This window comes from Cryptomeria japonica, chromosome 1 (assembly GCF_030272615.1).
Source record: "Cryptomeria japonica chromosome 1, Sugi_1.0, whole genome shotgun sequence".
NCBI classification, from domain to species: domain Eukaryota; kingdom Viridiplantae; phylum Streptophyta; class Pinopsida; order Cupressales; family Cupressaceae; genus Cryptomeria; species Cryptomeria japonica.
The window spans coordinates 34,049,816-34,069,078 of NC_081405.1; the positions used below are offsets into that span (position 1 = coordinate 34,049,816).

The 19,263-nt window shown below is 40.8% G+C and overlaps 1 protein-coding gene across 1 annotated transcript in view; it reads left to right on the forward strand.

Moving 5' to 3' along the window:
• Window positions 1–874: 874 nt before the first annotated feature.
• The window catches only part of LOC131048662 (large ribosomal subunit protein bL9c), a 60,188-nt gene continuing 41,799 nt past the window's right edge, over window positions 875–19,263 (forward strand). Inside the window, exons 1-3 of the mRNA XM_057982707.2 lie at window positions 875–1,072; window positions 1,156–1,233; window positions 1,336–1,463. Coding sequence (XP_057838690.1) covers window positions 1,013–1,072; window positions 1,156–1,233; window positions 1,336–1,463 — 266 coding nt within the window. The 5' untranslated portion in view covers window positions 875–1,012. The remainder of the gene's footprint in view (window positions 1,073–1,155; window positions 1,234–1,335; window positions 1,464–19,263) is intronic.

Consider the following 19,263-nt stretch of genomic DNA (forward strand, 5'->3'; position numbering starts at 1 on the left):
AATAACTACTTTTCATATGGATACACGTGAAACTTGGAAAACAAAGGGAATACCCAAGAGTGTGAAATTTTCTCACCATGGCCAATCTATTTCCAACTAGAGGCATTAAACCAAGGGGGCATGAGTATAAAGGAGTGTTTATAACACTATGGCTTGTGACATTGAATGACCAAACTAGAGGCTTTACAAAAAGCATCTAAGATTTTAAGGGCTTGTTTGATATTTTGCTCCTCTTTAATGAGAGCGAGGAACAAATCATATGCAAAGTGGCCATTAATAGGTTGAGTAGAAGTATCAAGCAAAATAATACCTTTGACCAACCCTTGAAACACCTAATGGGTTGGGAGGTAGCCAAAACCTTCATTAACAAGCACACAGAGAGTGATAGCTAAAGGGCAACTCTAATGAATGAAGCAAAAGAGCCCAAAGGCATTGGACTAGCAAACATTGATGGTGATACAGGTAGAAGCATCAACAAAAAATATGATAACAATTACTTAATTTTTATTTTATGTTCAAACTTTGACCCTTTGACCTTTTATTTTTTGTTTGAATTTTTGTCCCATATAAACTTTACAAATATACCTTCTTACAACCCAACTTTTAGAATATTACACCAATTAATTTAAAAAATTAAATAAACTTATTTATAAAAAATACAAAATTATACATAAAAAAATTATCCTTACCTATTATAATTTGAATCCTCTCATAAAGGACTACAAAACCCTACACAAAACAACGATAATTCAGCCTAAAAATAAATAGCCCAACCTTCTTTGTTAGCTGAAATAACTTAACATCCTATGGTGGCTATTTGAGCTTTAATGGTAGCTTAAAACCTTTGTCCATTTTCACATTTTCTTAAATCAAAAACTTGCTTTTTCTCTTGCCATTTCCCTCGACTAAGATAGAACATGCGGCTCACACCAAAAGGATAAGAACGAAATATGCATTCTAAGTGAAACCGTGGCGAGCATAGTAACAGAAAGGAGCAGAAAGGAGCATCTCAATGGCACTATCTTCTTCCCATTGCCTAGGAAATTTACCACGTCAATCTAAACTAAACCTGGTATGTCCTCTTCTTACTGCTCTGCTAAGGCTTTAGATGATATATTCAATCTCCGTGTAAATGGCACGACTCTATGGTCGCAGAACATTTCCAACAAGCCAAAACGTTCTTATTCCTACCAAATTATTATTGCATACAAGAAAGCGCCCAAGACTCGTCAGGTGATTCATCTACTTCATCTCTTTTTCAATGTGGGTCATTCACAGTTTGTGCATTTTTCAGTTTTTGAATTCTGACGTGTCTTTCTTCTGATGTTGTATCAGATTGTATTGACGGAGGATGTCTCTAATGTGGGTCAAAAAGGAGAGTTAGTGAAAGTGAAAGCAGGATTCTACCGTAATTATCTGTCTCCTCGTGGTCAAGCCAATTTGGCTACTCCGAAATATCTCAAGTGGGTCTCAACTGTACATTTACTTTTGATTCTGAATTCAATGAAAGGACCTCAATATTTTTTTATTTTTTTTGATAGGGCTATTTCCTTTGATTGAAATAAACAAATTTTTTATTGTGAAAAACTTCTTGTTTGTTAACATTGCTTGCAAATTGTTATAGTGCCGAGCATCTTAAAAATTAGACAGTTTGAGATTTCATCCTAGAACAGAGCTTCATTGGAAAGCAAGAGAATCAACTTTCTAAAATATAGGGTAGGTAGATAGATAGATAGATCAATCTTTTATCATCCTCGAGGCTACAAATAGTCTATGGGACAGCCAGCCTTGTTATTCTGGTCTTCTGCATTTCAATCCTTTTCCTATTCAAGGAGATGATAAGCATCCCTGTCTTCTCAATAGTCTCTGTCTTCTCAATAGTCTCCTTGCTGAATAAGTATCCTATCTTCTCAATAGTTTCCTTACTGAATAAACTGTGCCAAGAAACAGCTGTCATTATATTGTCATGCTTGTCTATGATGTCCATGAAGGCATTGGACTCCATAAAGTGTTTTTTCTGATTGCTCCGGTGTTGCAAAAAATAAACACCTTTTCTTCCCATGCTTCTTTAGTTCTTTTCCTCTTCCCCGTTTCACATCGAAGTTGATGAGAGTTGGTTCTTAAATGAGCAATAAGAATCTTGGCTTTCCACGGAATATTGGCTACTATGTATCCTCTTTGTTGATGATCTCACGTGGGGTTGATCTCTTCAAGATAATACTTCTTTTTTCACCCTAGCACTTTTCCCCATATATGTTTGTGAAACTTTTCTAAGACAAAAAGCTTTAATCTCTTTGCTATTCATGGGGCAAGCATTCAAGTAAATATTCCATTCGCTGTTTTGTTTTATTCATATCTTTTTTCTTTTGGTCATGGTATCATTGAAAACAACCTTAGATCGTCTATTGACTTCTATTTGTTCAATTATTTTTAAATATCTTATGAGCAGTGTTCCACGGGCGTTGGGGACGGGGGGACGGGGGGACGAGGGGGACATGTTTCCGGGACGGGGGGACTAAGGGCCTAAATTTGGGGACGGCAAGGGGACGGCGGGGGGGTGGCGGGGTGGTGGTGCTCATATATATACATATAGTACTTGAAAAACTAGTTTTGAAAAGATGTATAACAGTATAACAGTATAAGAATTAGATTTCAAATGAAACTATAGGAAATACCAAGATTACTTAGATTAGTAATACTAATTGCTAAATGCTAAATAAAATTTGACAAATTGGAGATTTCTCATTTCTATCATATGAATATCGAAAAAGGAAAACGAAAATACGAATATCTGATGCCATTGCAAAGTCTATAATAATAAAGATGATTACATAATTCATCATTACAATGAGTAGCCAAATACAAATACGTGTAGCAATAGCATTACAAAAGAGACTAGAGTCAAAGACAAAATGACAAAACTCAAAATGTAGCTAATGGAGGCCTCTAATCATCTGCGAACTCCTCCTCACTGGAACTGCTGGACTCTTGAAGATCAAGGTCCCTCAAGCTCACACCAACTAGCCCTGTATCTAAAGTGGTAGGATCATCCTCATCAATCTGTGAAGGCTCCTTTGGCTCTACATCCCATCGTGCCGCTGGACTCTCCTTGTACACGAGTGTCTTGCGGTCTATGAGACGCAAAGCACTGTGTACAGCCACAAGCTTCTCTTCTCTCTTAGAGGTAAGTCTGTTCCTCTTAAGAGAGTGGATGAAGCTATATGTAGACCAGTTCCTCTCAGCAGCTGAAGAACTGGAAACCTGGGATAGCAGATGGATGGCTAGAGTGGTGGTCAAAGATTTCGGGCCATGACAAGTCCACCACAAAAGTGGGTCCTCCTGTGCCATAGTGTCTATATCCATCTTTGCCGCATCTGAATAACCTCTAAGAGTGGCAAATCTTCCCCACTCAGTGCGCATTGTGCCGGCATCTTTGGAATCAAACATCTTCTCTATGCACCTAAAGAAACCCGCCTTCACCTCATCATCCTCAATCGGTGTCATTCTACCCGGTCTAGCCTTGTACCACTTAGGATTCAAGGCAAAGGCAGCCATATGCAAAGGAGTGTTCAACTTGTCCCATCTACTCTGAATGATAGGCCGGATTTGCTCATTGTAGAATGCTAGAGAGGGGTCCTTCACTCGCAAAGCAGCCCTCATCTGGTCAAGCATAGAGTCAATGCACTCATACACCTCTCCAAGGTTAGGTGCATCCCCATCCCCATATTTGATCACCTGGAATACTGGAGAAATGATGGAGACAATGTATTTCGCATCAGTCCAAAACACATCACTCTTCACTATCTCCTTCACCCTTCTCCCCTGCTCTGTCTTGGCCTCAGCCCACCTATTCCACTCATTAGTCATAACCATGAGTTGCAATGCCTCTTGCAACTCAATCATTCTCTCCAAGAGAATGAAATAGGATGCATATCTAGTCTCAACTGGTTTCAAGAACTCCTTCTTCACGAAGGTCCTGAAGAGTGCATGTGAAGTGTGGTGGTTGCAGATAAACATCTGCACATCTCTCGCATCGGTGACCACTCCTCTAATCCAGTCAATCTTCCCCATGTCCTTGAGTGCATTGTTCATGGCATGCACACAACATGGGGTCCACCAAATTTGTCTATAGGCTGCCTCAACGAGTCTCCCTGCTGCTCTACACACATAGGCTGCATCTGTCACTACTTGGACCACATTTTGTGGCCCAACCTCCTCAATAGCCTCCCTGAGGACCTGAAACTGGAAATCAGCATCTTTACGATGCCCTGTACAATCAACTGCTCTAAGGAAGTATGGGCCCTCTGCACATGTGACCATGACGTTGATGAGGGGACGATGGCTAATGTTCGTCCACCCATCCATAACTATGCTGCACCCCGATGCCACCCAACATGCCTTCATCTTCTCCATCAAAATATTGATCTTGGAATAGCTTTTATCCAAGATTGAGGTCCTCATTTTCGTCTCCCCTGGTGGCACATAAGATGGTCCTCCCTTGGCCACCATATCCATCATCTTCCTATAATAAGGAGACCGTGTAACATGAAATGGAATGCCATTGGCAAAGAAGAAATTGCCAGTGGATTCATCTATCTCATCTCTCAGCTGCACATTAAACATATCAGCAATGGGGTTGCTCTGTGGTGTATGCAACCTACGTTTCCCAGCCTTGGCAGCAGTAGAAGTGGAAGTAGATGGAGATCCAAACATCATTCCTCCCGCCTGCGAAGCATGAGAAGTATGTGGCACTGGCTCATTATGGTTGTCGTGAAGTGATGCCCTAGCAGACAAAGTAGTAGGCATTGAAATATTTGTGTCATCTGGAACCCCCCAAAGCCTGTTAAACTCAATTCTGTATTGTATATTTTTGGGTTCCTCCAAAAACTTACAATGTTTCACGCCTTTTCCTCTCCAAAACAGAAAGTGTGCATTCACCCTGCTAATGCTACCAAACCATTCTCTGTCACAAATATTGCACTTCCACTTCCTTGTTCCCCCACTTGAATGTGATGCAGTGCCTTGTACTGATATTCGTGAAGCAAACTGTTTTAGAGGAGACTTAGGATCAAAATGACCCCTAGCATATGGTGCCAACAACTCTGAAGGGCAACCTGTACTAGCTGGTGCACTTGCCATAGAACTAGATTGGGCTCCAGGATCAGCCCCATGGTCACCCCCCTCATTTTCAGGTTCATATTCTGAATCATTCTCACTATGAGAATGGATTTCCATGTCATCTTCACTCATGCCTTGGGAGCTCATTGTGAAATTGACACTGCATTTCACAAAATAAAAATAAAAATAAAATCAGCCTTGTTTAACAATATATTTTTAAATTTTTTTCCTATAAGACTCAAAATGAGATTTGATGTTGAATCTTGAGGGCAAAATGATGAATCATTTTGCCCTCAAGATTCAACATCAAATCTCATTTTGAGTCTTAAGATGAATCGGGAAAAAAAAACCAAAAATGATATAGAACAATGAAAATCAGAAAGTAAAACAAAAAAAAAACAAGAAGAAGTTGAAAAACCCTACCTTGTGCTTGAAAAATCTCTCCAAAATGTAGAAGAATCTTCTTCTTCCTCTTCTTCTAGCTCCTATCACGCTTGCAATCACTTTTCTCACCCCTTCAATCAATCTTCTTCAAGTATTTCCTCCTCTTCAAGTTGCTGGAAAAAAAATCAGTTTTCCAAAATGAGAGTGAAATCCAAAATAAACATGCTTTTGTGTTGTTTTGGGGGGTAGGGTGGGGCCCACGTCCAATTAGGGTTACCCCTTAACCCCCCCCAAAAGGCACATGTTTTAAAAAAACTTAAAAAAGTGTCTTTTTTCGCGTGGGAACGCGGGAGACGCCTGGGCGTCTCCCCGTCCCTCGAGAGACGCATGAGAGACACATGGGTGTCTCTTGAGGGACGGGGAGGCGCCCAGGCGTCTCCCACGGAGACGCCCAGACGTCTCCACGTCTCCCTGGGAGACGCGGAGACGCAGGGACGTCTCCACGTCCCGGCGGCGTTTGGGTGGCGGTGGCGGGACGGCGAGGGACGTCGCGTCCCCGTCCCCGAGACGTCTCTGACAGGGGGACATGCCCAAAAAGGGGGGGGACGCGTCCCCGTGGAACACTGCTTATGAGACACAGTATAGCAATAACTTCAATAAGATGTGCTGCTTTTTTGAACTTTTTCAATTTGTTTTCACTTTTGAGTCTGAGGTGCTGCTAGCCCACAATTCAAATCCATAGAACATCACTAGAAGCACTAAAAGCCCCAAAAGAATCTGAATGGTTTTCCAATCAGATAACTTTGCCTAAAAGCACTAAAAGCCCACAATTGATCTCTTCAAGATAATACTTTAATTTCACAGCTCTATACAATTTGGATGAAATGTACTGAATTTGGAACAAGGAGATGCTTCAAATTTAGTTTAAATTTTTTGTTTAACTATAAATAAATACTCATATATGTTTGTGAAACTTATCTAAGACAAAAAATACTCATTTTTTCATATATACTCATATATGTTTGTGAAAGTTATCTAAGACAAAAATGCTTCAAATTTAGTTTAAATTTTTTGTTTAACCATAAATAAATACTCATATATGCTTGGGAAACTTATCTAAGACAAAAAATACTAATTTTTTCATAAATACTCATATATGTTTGTGAAACTTATCGAAGACAAAAATGCTTCAAATTTAGTTTAAATTTTTTGTTTAACCATAAATAAATACTCATATATGTTTGTGAAACTTATCTAAGACAAAAAAATACTCATTTTTTCACCCTAGCACTTTTCCCCATATATGTTTGTGAAACTTATCTAAGACAAAAAGCTTTAATCTCTTTGCTATTCATGGGGCAAGCATTCAAGTAAATATTCCATTTGCTGTTTTGTTTTATTCATATCTTTTTTCTTTTGGTCATGGTATCATTGAAAACAACCTTAGATCATCTATTGACTTCTATTTGTTCAATTATTTTTAAATATCTTATGAGACACAGTATAGCAATAACTTCAATAAGATGTGCCCCCATCTCGCATAGGATAATATCATAAGAAACTGATTGCTTGTGCTCAAGCTTTTCTGAACTTTTTCAGTTTGTTTTCAATTTTGAGTCTGAGGTGCCGCTAGCCCACAATTCAAATCCATAGAACATCACTAGAAGCACTAAAAGCCCCAAAAGAATCTGAATGGTGTACCAACTTGTGGGGAGTACCGAGCTCATTACTAGCATTTGAGTAATCAAAATCCTGCCAACCAATCTGTACGAAGACTAGTTGATCAAATCATTAGATAAAAATTGGGCGTAAGTTGACATTGTGCGAAGCAGTTACAAATGAGTATTTTTTTTAATGATATAAGTTAAAATGCATCATTTATGGATGTAATGTTTCTCCTAGTTTGTGGGATGGGGGATAGGGAATGTGGGGATGGCATAACATTTCTTAAATTTTGGAGATAAAAGAGGGAATATATATGTACTAAATCAAATAGTAAATATAAAATTGAGAATGTACTTCACAATTGATAATTTAGAGTATAATAATTAAATTGAACTAACTGTTTTGGTCTAAATTTGGGTTTGGTTTCATGAGTTCAGTTCATGGATTTGACAAAATGTTTTTTGAAGTTGGGTTTCTTTTGGGTATATATATTTTTCAACTTAAAAGTAAGAATTAAAGTCTAGAACAACATAGAGCATCACATATTGAACAAAATCACCTTAAGAAATAAAAATAAAAATATTATTTCAATGCAAACTAATAAATCTTGAATGTCATGATAAATATTCATTGTTCAAACTTCGATACTAATAACTAAAATAATAATATCAACAATTAGGCTTCATTCAATGGCATATAGATCTTCAAAATCATCATCATCATCATTGACATTAGATGATTAGATAGATTTGAACCATATGTAGTGCCACTTTGAACTAAAAGTGTGTTGGCTATCTAGTTCCTCCCCAAAAGTACCATGTTGAGAAGTGGAACTAACCTAGGGCATATCACACAATTGCATGTCCTCTTCTTTGTAGTCATTTTGTTTGTATGAAAGGAGGCACACATTGGACTGCACATTCATTAAGTCGCTTGCCTTAGAAAATTAGTGTGAGAAAATTTTTAAATAAAAATGAAACTTCAAACAATAATATTTTAGTCTTCTAGTCTTGCATAATTTTTTATAAAAGTAAAACTTTCTTGTGATAAAAACTTTGATTGGAAGAGGTTGTAGTTGTTGAATTGCTTGGCCATGGAAGTGTCACCAATTCTGAGTATCCTTCTTCAACTTGCCATGAAGAGGTTCAATACTTTGACCATTGCACTGACAAAATCAATGAACTCACTCATGATTGCATCTTGAAAATCAAGATTAGGGATAGCTACGAATTGTTGTCTTGCATCGTTTGTTGACTTTTAAATCTCTATATGGGGCAGTCCTTATCGGTAAAAAACATGATCTTAGCATTTTAGTATTTTGGACTCAACGTGAAGGAAAGAAGACGTAGCAATATGTTCAATGTATTTCATCTCTCTTCAATAATTTTGTGCACTTGTTTGAAGAAAATTTATTTAAGATCTCACTCTTTCTCATTTATGATGGTTTTTATCTTCTCAAACATTGAGTCAATACCATCATATATCTATTCCAAACAAGGGTTGTCTATGTTGGTGTAATGGTTTATAATCAAAATGGTCTTGGTGAAATTAAGGAGATACTCTACATGATCCCACCATTGATCATTTAGGATCATCTGCTAATATTTGTTGCCCTCTTAGTGTTGGCTTGCTCTATTGGACCGAGTTTGGCTAATGACCATGTTGGAGACTGCCTTAATAAATATTTATAAGTAATCTAAAGATGATTGTGTTGGAGGTGGAACAGGTCTTAGCAACCTATTAAAAAAATAAAAAATAAAAGAAAAGTAAAAGAAAATTCCAAGAAGAAAACTCAAAACTTAAATAAGGTTTAAATTTTTTTTTCAAGTAACTTAAGTGAAACATAATGTTTTATATTGTTTCACTTACCTTTAGCAGTTCCAATTTTTAGAATGATTTGAATATACTCTGCAATACGTGGTGGTTGGTGATGAACATTTGGATCTCCTTGGTCTATGCATACACCTTTTTGATTTAATCAGTTTTGATACTCGTCTTTTGTAGCATAGGGTTGTGGGAGTGGATAGCACAAAGCATCCAAAAGATCTGTGAATAACTTTCCTCAACTGATAAATCAATCACTTTTTAATTCTTCGCATTGCCCATTATGATTTGAACAATGTTATGAGGTCGGATTTCCCTAGTGGCTGTTATGAGGTTGTTAGCAATAAATTGGCTATCTTTCACCTCCACTTGCAATTTGTGGCTGTCAAAACATTGCCCTTTTAATGGACATTCTGATCGCATTGATCAAGGACCAATTTTTAGCATATTTCCATCCATTGGAAATGATGGACCCCCTATCTTTGTTAATGAATCCCATATGGGCTGATTGAATCTTCTAGAAACTTGACCTCATTTTCCAATAAGCTGTCACGAACCTACTCATAATCTAGGCTTTTGTAACCTTTTTGAGCCTCAATTATTTTACCATTTATTGCCAATATGGTGAGCAAACAACATTGAAAGCCAATTTATTTGCATAGACATTTGGCTGTGTTGATTGGCAATCTCTTAGGACTCATTTTGAAATGCCATTACCAGTGGTTCCTTTGGTCTCTTATATGTTATGGGTTGTTTGAGGTGTGGTGAAAAATGGTTGGCTATCTACCACAACTTTAGGATTAGATGGAGGTAGAATGAGTTTCATTCTTCAAGATCCATTTTTTGCCAAATGATGATTTTCTCTATGGCTTGTTACTTAATTTGCTTGATATTGCTTGTTAATATATGTCATCACTTGCCTTGATGGCATGATTACACCATGCCTTGTCTAGGAATGTCACACAAATGGGCTTTCACTCAACTATATGAGCTTGGATATCTAACATCACACTCATTGCAAATCCAAATATTACCCATCACCACCTAGAACTGTTGTATCATATCAACATATTTCCAAAGAGGAGAATTGGGGTGTTTTAAAGTGAGACTGGCCCATGGAGGTAGAACTAGTTGCAACAAGTTTGATAAACAACACATTTGAAACAAATGTAAATTGTATATATAGTTTGTCCTGGCTAGAGAGTGTAGGATCATTATAAATTGTCACCTGACCAATTCTTAGTGAGGCACTTCCTTAACATATCAAAGATGTGGCCAAAGGTGTCACATCATATTTAATTAGCCTGTTTTAATCACTGGATTATTAAACTAATTGTAAACAATTAGGTAGACAATTTGATTATGTTAAGTATTGTTAGAGAATGATTATGCTGACAACTAATTGTGCAAGGATGACACGAGTCGTTGACATTCTCTTCGGATGGAGAGAGAGTATCATTGGAGAAAAGGTTCTAGTCGGTGGAGGTAACCTGTCATGATGGCATCAACACACACTCACCTAGACTTATGTACTTAGGTTACATGTGTGTGATTAAGATTAAAAGCTTCAGGTTTTGGTATGTGAATAATCACATTATTTTATGAATGATGCAAAAATATATTAGTTTCTTTATATAATTGTAGATTGATTAAGTAACTTGGAGAGAGCAGGTCAACATCGGGTCATGCGCCAAACTTAGCACAAGAATGTGTTGTTTGTTGATACATATTTTATTGTGGCATTTTGTGAAAATGGGCCTCAAACAAAATAAGAATTAATACAGCAATGCAAAATACCTTTTCTTTTATTGATTATCGTTATTTTACGAAAATGAAATTAATATTATTAAATAGCATTCCATTGGTGTTGCCGGGAATAATCATTATGTTATGTTGTCATATTATGTTTATGTTGTCGTTGGTAATAATGAGTTACGGCGGTCAGTTAGTTAGCCGACGGGTAGGTAGTTGTAGTCGCGACGGTTGTGTCGTACCCCTTCGGGTATTATATATTGTGTACCTTTTCTTCGAAGTATGATCATGATAGTTGTGTCAAATGTAATGCTATAAGCACTTGATGTACATGGACTGTTGAATTAATATAGAGACTGGTTATTTAATGTATTTCCATTATGTTCTGCGCATTTACTTTCTGCATTTAACCGTTTACTCGAGAGGGCAAACATTTGGCGCCGTTGCCTAGACGTACTCGGGAACGGAAGACACGGATGGCGCACGGACACAACGGGCCTACCCGTCAGTGAGATTGACCTAGAGGCCGACGACGTGCAAAGGGAACAATCGTCATGGGACGCAGAGCGTGATGGCAAGAGGCGAAGGGGAAATTGAACCTTGTAATAATCCCGACACACTGCTGATATAAATTATGGCCGAAAGGCAAAATAAAAAATAAAAATAATAAAAGTTTTTTTGTGTACATGGCGTGTGTTTGCTGTGTATGGAAGTGACTTATGCCCAATAGACTAAATAAGGACAAAAATAAAAAGATACAGAGTGACGAATGGGAAGTGGCACAAACCACGTTGAATCTCAAACAGCAGATAGAACGAAGGCATAGGCTAAGGCAGCTTGCCGAGGGACGACCGACCGAGGGGTTGCCCGAAGGGAACCCAGGAGGTGTCACGGAGGTTGCGGAGGTAGAGATAGACGGAGAGAACTACACTGTCTACACTGTTGTAGGGCTGCCAGAAGGAGTCACGGAGGGTGTCGAAGGAGAACTCTACAGTTCGCCAGAATACCACCGTAGGGTAAGAAGCCGCGAAGAGTTGGTGGAACAAACAAGGCGAAGTCTAAACCTGATCGACGCTACCAAAGACTTGCTAAAGAATTTGTCCATTTCAGAGGACAATCAGAGGGAGACAACCAACCGGAGGGAGACATCGGAAGGTGACGGTACGACCGAAGGTGCCGAGGGAGCACAAGGGTACCGTACGGGAGGCAATTTGTTTGGTTCGGTGTCAGCAACTTTTTCCAGAGGACCCACGAGTGGAGGTTCAGTTGCAGGAGGCGGAGGATCGCCAGGTACAAGCACACAAGGAATTAGAGGAGCGAGACCCAACAGAGGGATGGCGAGTAAACAAAAATTGCCAAAGTTCACAGGGGAGGGCAAGGAAGACCCCTTACGGCACTGCCGTACATGTGAAACCATTTGGTCCGCCAACGGAGTAACAGACAATGATGACTGGGTATAGCAGTTCCCAGCCACATTACGAGGAGTTGCCATAGATTGGTACTCCGATGTGGACAAGCAAAAAGTGGCCACGTGGGCCAATCTACAAAAGGAATTCACGGGGGAGTTTCGGTTGCTCCGTGATGACAATGAAATTGTAACGGAGATATACAGTACCAAACAAGGTACTAGGGAGACAGTACGGGCATGCAGTCGGAGGCTGAAAGAACTCTTGGGTAAAATGGAAAGCCAACCCGCAGATGGATTGAAGAAACGATGGTTCGTTGAAGGGTTGAAATCCTCCCTACGGAGGAAGATGAAAATTGTACCCCCGACGTCATATGACGATGCTTATAATAGGGCGATGGACCTGGAGAGCGAACACAAAACATCAAAGAAGAAGAAAAGTAATAAATCCTCATTCGAGGACGATGACTCTTCACAGGAAAGCAGCAACGACGACGAGGCTGGCAAACGAGTGCAAGTGCTCCAGAAAGACATGGAGCGAATGAGAAAGGAATTCAAAATAAGAGCACTGGTTGGAACGAAGGGGACATATGGTGCACTGAGTGCAAAGAGGAAGGGCACACAAAGGGTACTTGCCAAAAGAAGGCATTCTGCGAGATTTGCCAAGTGATGGGACACTCCACCAAGGAGTGCCCATACAACATGAAAACCCGAAGTACGCAAATGAATCAGGTGCTGTTCACGGAGCAGCCCACAACATCCGCACCAGCGGGTACCGGTCAACATACTAACACAACGGCATCATCTGGAGGATACCAGGACAACAGACGCGGCGGCGGAAGGAATAGCAACAATAACAATAACGGAAGCCGTATCCAGTATGATGCTAAGGGCCGGCCAATTATCCAATGTAGGGCCTGTAATCAGTGGGGGCACTTCACCCGTGATTGCACGAAGGAAGCCACCCCTCAGCACCTCTGTCGTTGGTGTGGGCCAGGCGACCATGAGGACGCAAATTGCCCGCAGGTAGGGGTTAATCTCCTCAACATTGAGAAGGCTGAGAAGACTAGTGAGAAAGAAGTACTGGCGATCACCCGCGCCTAGACGAAAAAAGCCACTTATCCCGACCCCCGTACGGAGAAGGAGAGATTACGGGAGGCAAAGGCCAATATTGAACGTGAGATGACGACCGAACGACGGGACAACGAGGTGGCGAGTACATCATCCCATACGGAAGCGGAAAATAACATCATTGGGCAAATCTTGCAGATAGAGGTGCCGATAAAGGTAAAAGACCTTCTAGACTCTATGCCACAATTGAGGACTGCCATCCTCACCAATGTGCAAAGCACCGCATTATCGAGTACACCACAGGTAGGGGTTCCCGCCACCGCATCGTCGAGTGCACCACAGGTAGGGGTTCCTACCACCGCATCGTCGAGTGCACCACATGTAGGGGTTCCCGCCACCGCTTCGAAGAGTACACCACAGGTGGAGGTTTCCGTCAGCCCTTCGACTGACCCAATGTTACTAGCCGTGAGCAGTGGTAGACACCCAGCTGTGGTAGAAATGGGTATCCGTGGGACCATTCTGAAGGACACCATTGTGGATGGGGGATCTGGGGTGAATGTACTACCAGAAGAAACATGGAAGCGGCTGGGGAAGCCCACCCTGTGGCCACCCACATTCAACCTGGTGGGAGCGGACCAACACGGCATTAAGCCACTCGGCCTGTTGATGGCCCAGCAAGTGACGATTGGTACGCAACCATTCTTGTTAGATTTCATGGTTATTCCCTCGAAGAAGAAAGGCTATGACGCCATCCTGGGGAGAGCGTGGTTGATCAACGTGAGGGTAAACCACAACTGGAAGAAAAATACACTTTCCATGGAGAAGGGAGGGCGGAAATATACCATTGACCTACACACCCAAGATGTTGGCGAAGAGCTCGCCTCTTCCGACTCGGACTCAGAGGACTCTAATAAAGGGGAAGGGGGTCCCGATGAAAGCAAGGGCAAGAACGCGATGGAGCCGAACAGTGAAGGGGTGCTCGAATTGGAGGGATGTTCTGAAGATGAGGTATGCTCACTTAACGGGCTCTTCCACTGGCAAATGGAGGATTACGAAATGTTCCAAAGCTACAGACTCGAAGTAGAGGAACCAGAGCAACCAACAGAGGTGTACCTGCCGGAATACAGAGAATATTGGAAGGGAGACGCCCCAAACCCTGGCGGCGTAAATAATCCGAAGAGTGTCGGCAACGATTGGAACCTTGTGTGGAAGGCCGCAGCCTTCAAAATCTTTATTATCCTTCTTCTTCTTATGTACGGGAAGGAGACCGTGGTCCCTGTAGAAATTGTGGTTCTAGGTCTTCAAATGGCTATTGAAAATAGATTGGCCACCAACGGGCCCAAATTGAAACCCTACCACGCGAAGCGCGCAGGGAACCTGAGAGGCCGGACGGACACCCGAGAGGATGGAAGGGGACTTGAGAGGCCAGGCAGGCGACTGAAGAGGCACAGGACCACAGCAGGTGACTCTCGGGCGAGGAAAACCGAGTCAAAATCTTTATTATCCTTCTTCTTCTTATGTACGGGAAGGAGACCGTGGTCCCTGTAGAAATTGTGGTTCCAGGTCTTCAGATGGCTATTGAAAATAGATTGGCCACCAACGGGCCCAAATTGAAACCCTACCACGCGAAGCGCGCAGGGAACCTGAGAGGCCGGACGGACACCCGAGAGGATGGAAGGGGACTTGAGAGGCCAGGCAGGCGACTGAAGAGGCACAGGACCACAGCAGGTGACTCTCGGGCGAGGAAAACCGAGAAGGATGAAGGGCAATCCTAGAGACAGGGGACCCGAGCAGACGACTCTCTAAGACAACTAAATTAGGAGATGAGAAAAAAAAAAACAAAAAAAAAACGTACGGTCGTATGACAGGTGACCGTACGGTCAAAAATTTATTAAAAAATGAAAAAACCGTACGGTCGTACGTACGACAACGACCGTACGGTCAAAAAATTATATTAAAAAGAAAAAAAAGAAAAATTATAAAAAAGGAACGGACCACCGTACGACGGTGACCATCGTGCGGTGGTAACACCGACGGTGACCACTGTGCGGTGGTAACACCGACGGTGACCACCGTGCGGTGGGCCACCCCGGCGGTGGCAACACCGACGGCGACCACCGTGTGGTGGGCCACCGGCGGTGGTAACACCGTACGGTGGATACCGACGGTGGATGCCACTGAAGGAGGATGCCATCGTGCGGTGGTCAACCGCACACTCAGCATAAATCCCCGCACAGCCGCGCAGCCGCTCCGTTGTCATGGTCTGTCGTACGGTGGAGGGGTGTAGGCCGCACGATTGGAAAGGTGGCCGCACGATCGGAGGTGCCAATGCTGTTGTTGACCGTACAGGGAGGTTGTATGGCTGGGGTGCCATCGGGGACATTACAGTGCCAAAAAAAAAAAAAAAAACGATGACGACCAGATTTAAAATGATTCGCTGGAGTTTGAAGCCAGGACACTGGAAATTCAGAGTGGAAAAGAAGGGTTTTTGGCATCTTAAAATATCACTGAAATGCTGTGCGCCATGGACTTTCGTATGGTTCTGAGGGTTGTGCCCCCAGACCCCCAGTTTATTTTGAGCTACAGAAGACCACGGGAAGTGTTGTGGTTGTCCGTATTGTGAGAAAGAAGCCTACAGCTAAGCATTGGCGGGGAAGCCATAAGCCGTAGAGGGAGACGGATTTGGAGGTTGGGAACAAACAGAGTTTCAGGGAAGGCATTGCAGGTCCGCGCAGTTGTATGACACGAGGGAGTTATTCAGTTCAGTTTTTAGCCTTTGGGGAGTGTGATGGAGGATTTGAGGTGTCTCCTAGCCTTTGTGCCAGCGGGTTGTGGCCACCTCCAGGATAGGTACGCTTTGAGGAACTCGGAGTATGTCTCGGCTAGACGTGAGGTTGCTGTGGTGGATGCACAGAGGGCTCGGGAGGAGCTGACCACCAGGTTGGGGGCAATAGTCGCGTGAGACTTAGTTCAGCGTACCCAGGAGTTGGATGCCGGGAGAGCAGCACGGGTGGCTATCGAGGACAAATTGGCTAGGGAGATAGTATCAATTGAGTAGCAGTTGGTGGAAGCTGAGATTGAAAAACGTGTTTTGCAGATAAGTTTGGGTTAGGCACAGGAGGATTGTGATGGCAAAGGAAGCAATATTGGTGAAATCCGCACTTGAGCATCGGATGGTAGCAGAAAAGGGTTTTCAGGCGAGGACGCTGGAACTGTATAAGATCCGGGCCCGACTGGCGTCAGTAGTTTTTGCCGTTCATCTCTATTTTGTATTAAGTCGTTGGAGTTGACTTCTTTTCTTGGGGGGGATGATGTTACCGGGAATAATCATTATGTTATGTTGTCATATTATGTTTATGTTGTCGTTGGTAATAATGAGTTACGGCGGTCAGTTAGTTAGCCGACGGGTAGGTAGTTGGAGTCGCGACGGTTGTGTCGTACCCCTTCGGGTATTATATATTGTGTACCTTTTCTTCGAAGTATGATCATGATAGTCGTGTCAAATGTAATGTTATAAGCACTTGATGTACATGGACTGTTGAATTAATATAGAGACTGGTTATTTAATGTATTTCCATTATGTTCTGCGCATTTACTTTCTGCATTTAACCGTTTACCCGAGAGGGCAAACAATTGGGTTGAAAACAATCCACTCTTTGAGATGGATGTAGAGATATCTCCGAATTCAAGTTCCTTAGCTTGTGATAATGTTAAAGAAGCACAATAGAAGCTAACTACATCACAAGAAGGATCGAATATTTGCAATTGCAAATTCCCCAAATTGATTTGGGATCTTGGGAGGAATTGAATTAGAATTGTTTGAGGACAAGCAATCTTCGGGAAAGGGCAGATTGTCATGTTCCCTTTTTCTTAGTAAGGAAAAAATTTAATAATTTAATTTAAGTTGCCTGAGAAGTAGCTTTAATTTTATAAAAAAATCAACTTTTATTTTTATTATTAAATCACAAAGTACCTAAAAATAATATTATAAAATGTTTTTTAAAAGATGCCCTAATCTGATTTTGCTAGGCCAAGGGGCAAATTGAACTATTTAAATTAAAAGAAAAAGAAATTCTAGAGAGTTCTTCTAGTGGCCTAAATTTAGCAAATAGGAGATTATAAAAGGAGCTGGGATTGAGGAAAAGGAATCCATTGATTGTTACCAAAAACCCCTTTCTTGAAGATTGAGCATCTATGTTCATCTTTTGGCCAGAGAACAAAATCCCTAAGTCTACAAGAAGGATACTTGTCCTGATTTCCGCAAAGATTTTCAACATGGTCACCCTTTTTGTATAAATTGTACTGCTAGAGCATCAAGATTTTTGAAACTATCCATGGTTAGGTGCAACACTTCTTTCATTGTGTTGTTGTCATAAGGAACTAGAGGTACCAAAATTCTCATTACCTGACTTAAACAAGAGGTTACCAACAATTTTATCTCCTCATCATAATGCCTCAACCACTTGTGTTGTTTCAAGGTGGTCATTGTAGGAGTTAAGGCTATATCTAACACTTCAAAGGATGACTCCTCAATGTGTATCAAACATTCCTCCACCCTTTCATGTGCGTTCACGACCTCATCCTTAGATTGAAATTCAGTACTAAGTTGGTTGCCTGCTTCATAGAGTGATCTTGCCGATTGCATTATATTCTCTGTCTCCATGATTAATCAATTTTTCCAACATTTCCCCAAAGGCTGGCAGGTTCACTAGCTCTGATACCACTTGTAATGTCCCCTGTAGGAGCCTTGAAATAAGTTTACTAAATTTACAGGAGATTCAACAAATGAACAATTACAAATCAATAAGAAGATTTTAAATAACTATGAGGGCTATAGTTTCCTTGGATTTCTGATATAAAATCTGAATTATATGCACAAAAGATGATCCTTAATCAGATCAGATTACTGCTCCTGAATAATGTCTTTAAAAACATGCATAAACTTGAATATATGTCTGCTACAAATGATATTGCTATTCCTGATTTTTTACCTTAAAATCATGCACAAGTCTGAGTACTATTTCTGCCTATATGTGCTAATATGATAGGCCTGACATCAATTGCCTTTCCTGATTTGATTCCTTATAAACATGCAAGCCATTTTAAGAAGCCATGTCTGATATAATACTAAATTTCTTATGCTTCTAGGAATATTTCCGTGCTGCTCCTTGAGCGCCCCACAACGGGAATATAGTAAATAAAATAAATTCTTCACACCATGCCCACTCTTCTCCATCTTCAACCTCTATATATATCTCCTCATCAAAATGACATGTCTTTTCACAAATGAAGAGTCACACTTATTACACAATTACTTTTCTTAGCAAGCACTTTTTTCTTAACACAATTAAATTGATTCCATCACTTATCTGTTTTGTTCTTCATCGTTCCTTGAGAAGGTTTATCAAGAATGCATCTCAAGACCACACCCTTTCACTTATTAATCATACCCTTGCTTTTGGTCAACCCGTGTGTTATAGAATCGCATGTTTTGTATTATATTATTCTCCTTTCTTTTTGATTAGAATATTAAATGATCTAGAACAAATCGTATTTCTTTAATCTGAACCGCATCATTTCAATATGAATCATAATTCATAAATGAATCGCCACCTTAGCAAGTTTGTCACCTTAGTATTGGGTTAATATTGGTTTAACTTGTCTTGCATGATCACTGTTTATCTTGATTGCTGTTTGTTTTATCTTGATTCATAGTCTAACTTCAATCACTATATTGTCTAGGCATTAATTACATATGCTATTTGGTCATAGTATCTTAGGATATGCTATTCAATCATTGCTGTTGCTGAATAGTGGATTAATCACTGTTTCTTAAGTCACCATTCTATCTGTTCTTGTCTTAATCTGTAATCTGGCCGAGCATAATCACTTCGCTGTTTGACTTCTAATCGCTGAAGTCTGAGAAGACATATGAATTCACTGTCTTCATTATTCTCTAATGTCTGATATTGATCATCTTTTCTTCAAAGCTAATTGTCCACATAGTCAGCCATATCTATGTTTACACACTATATCATTATCTT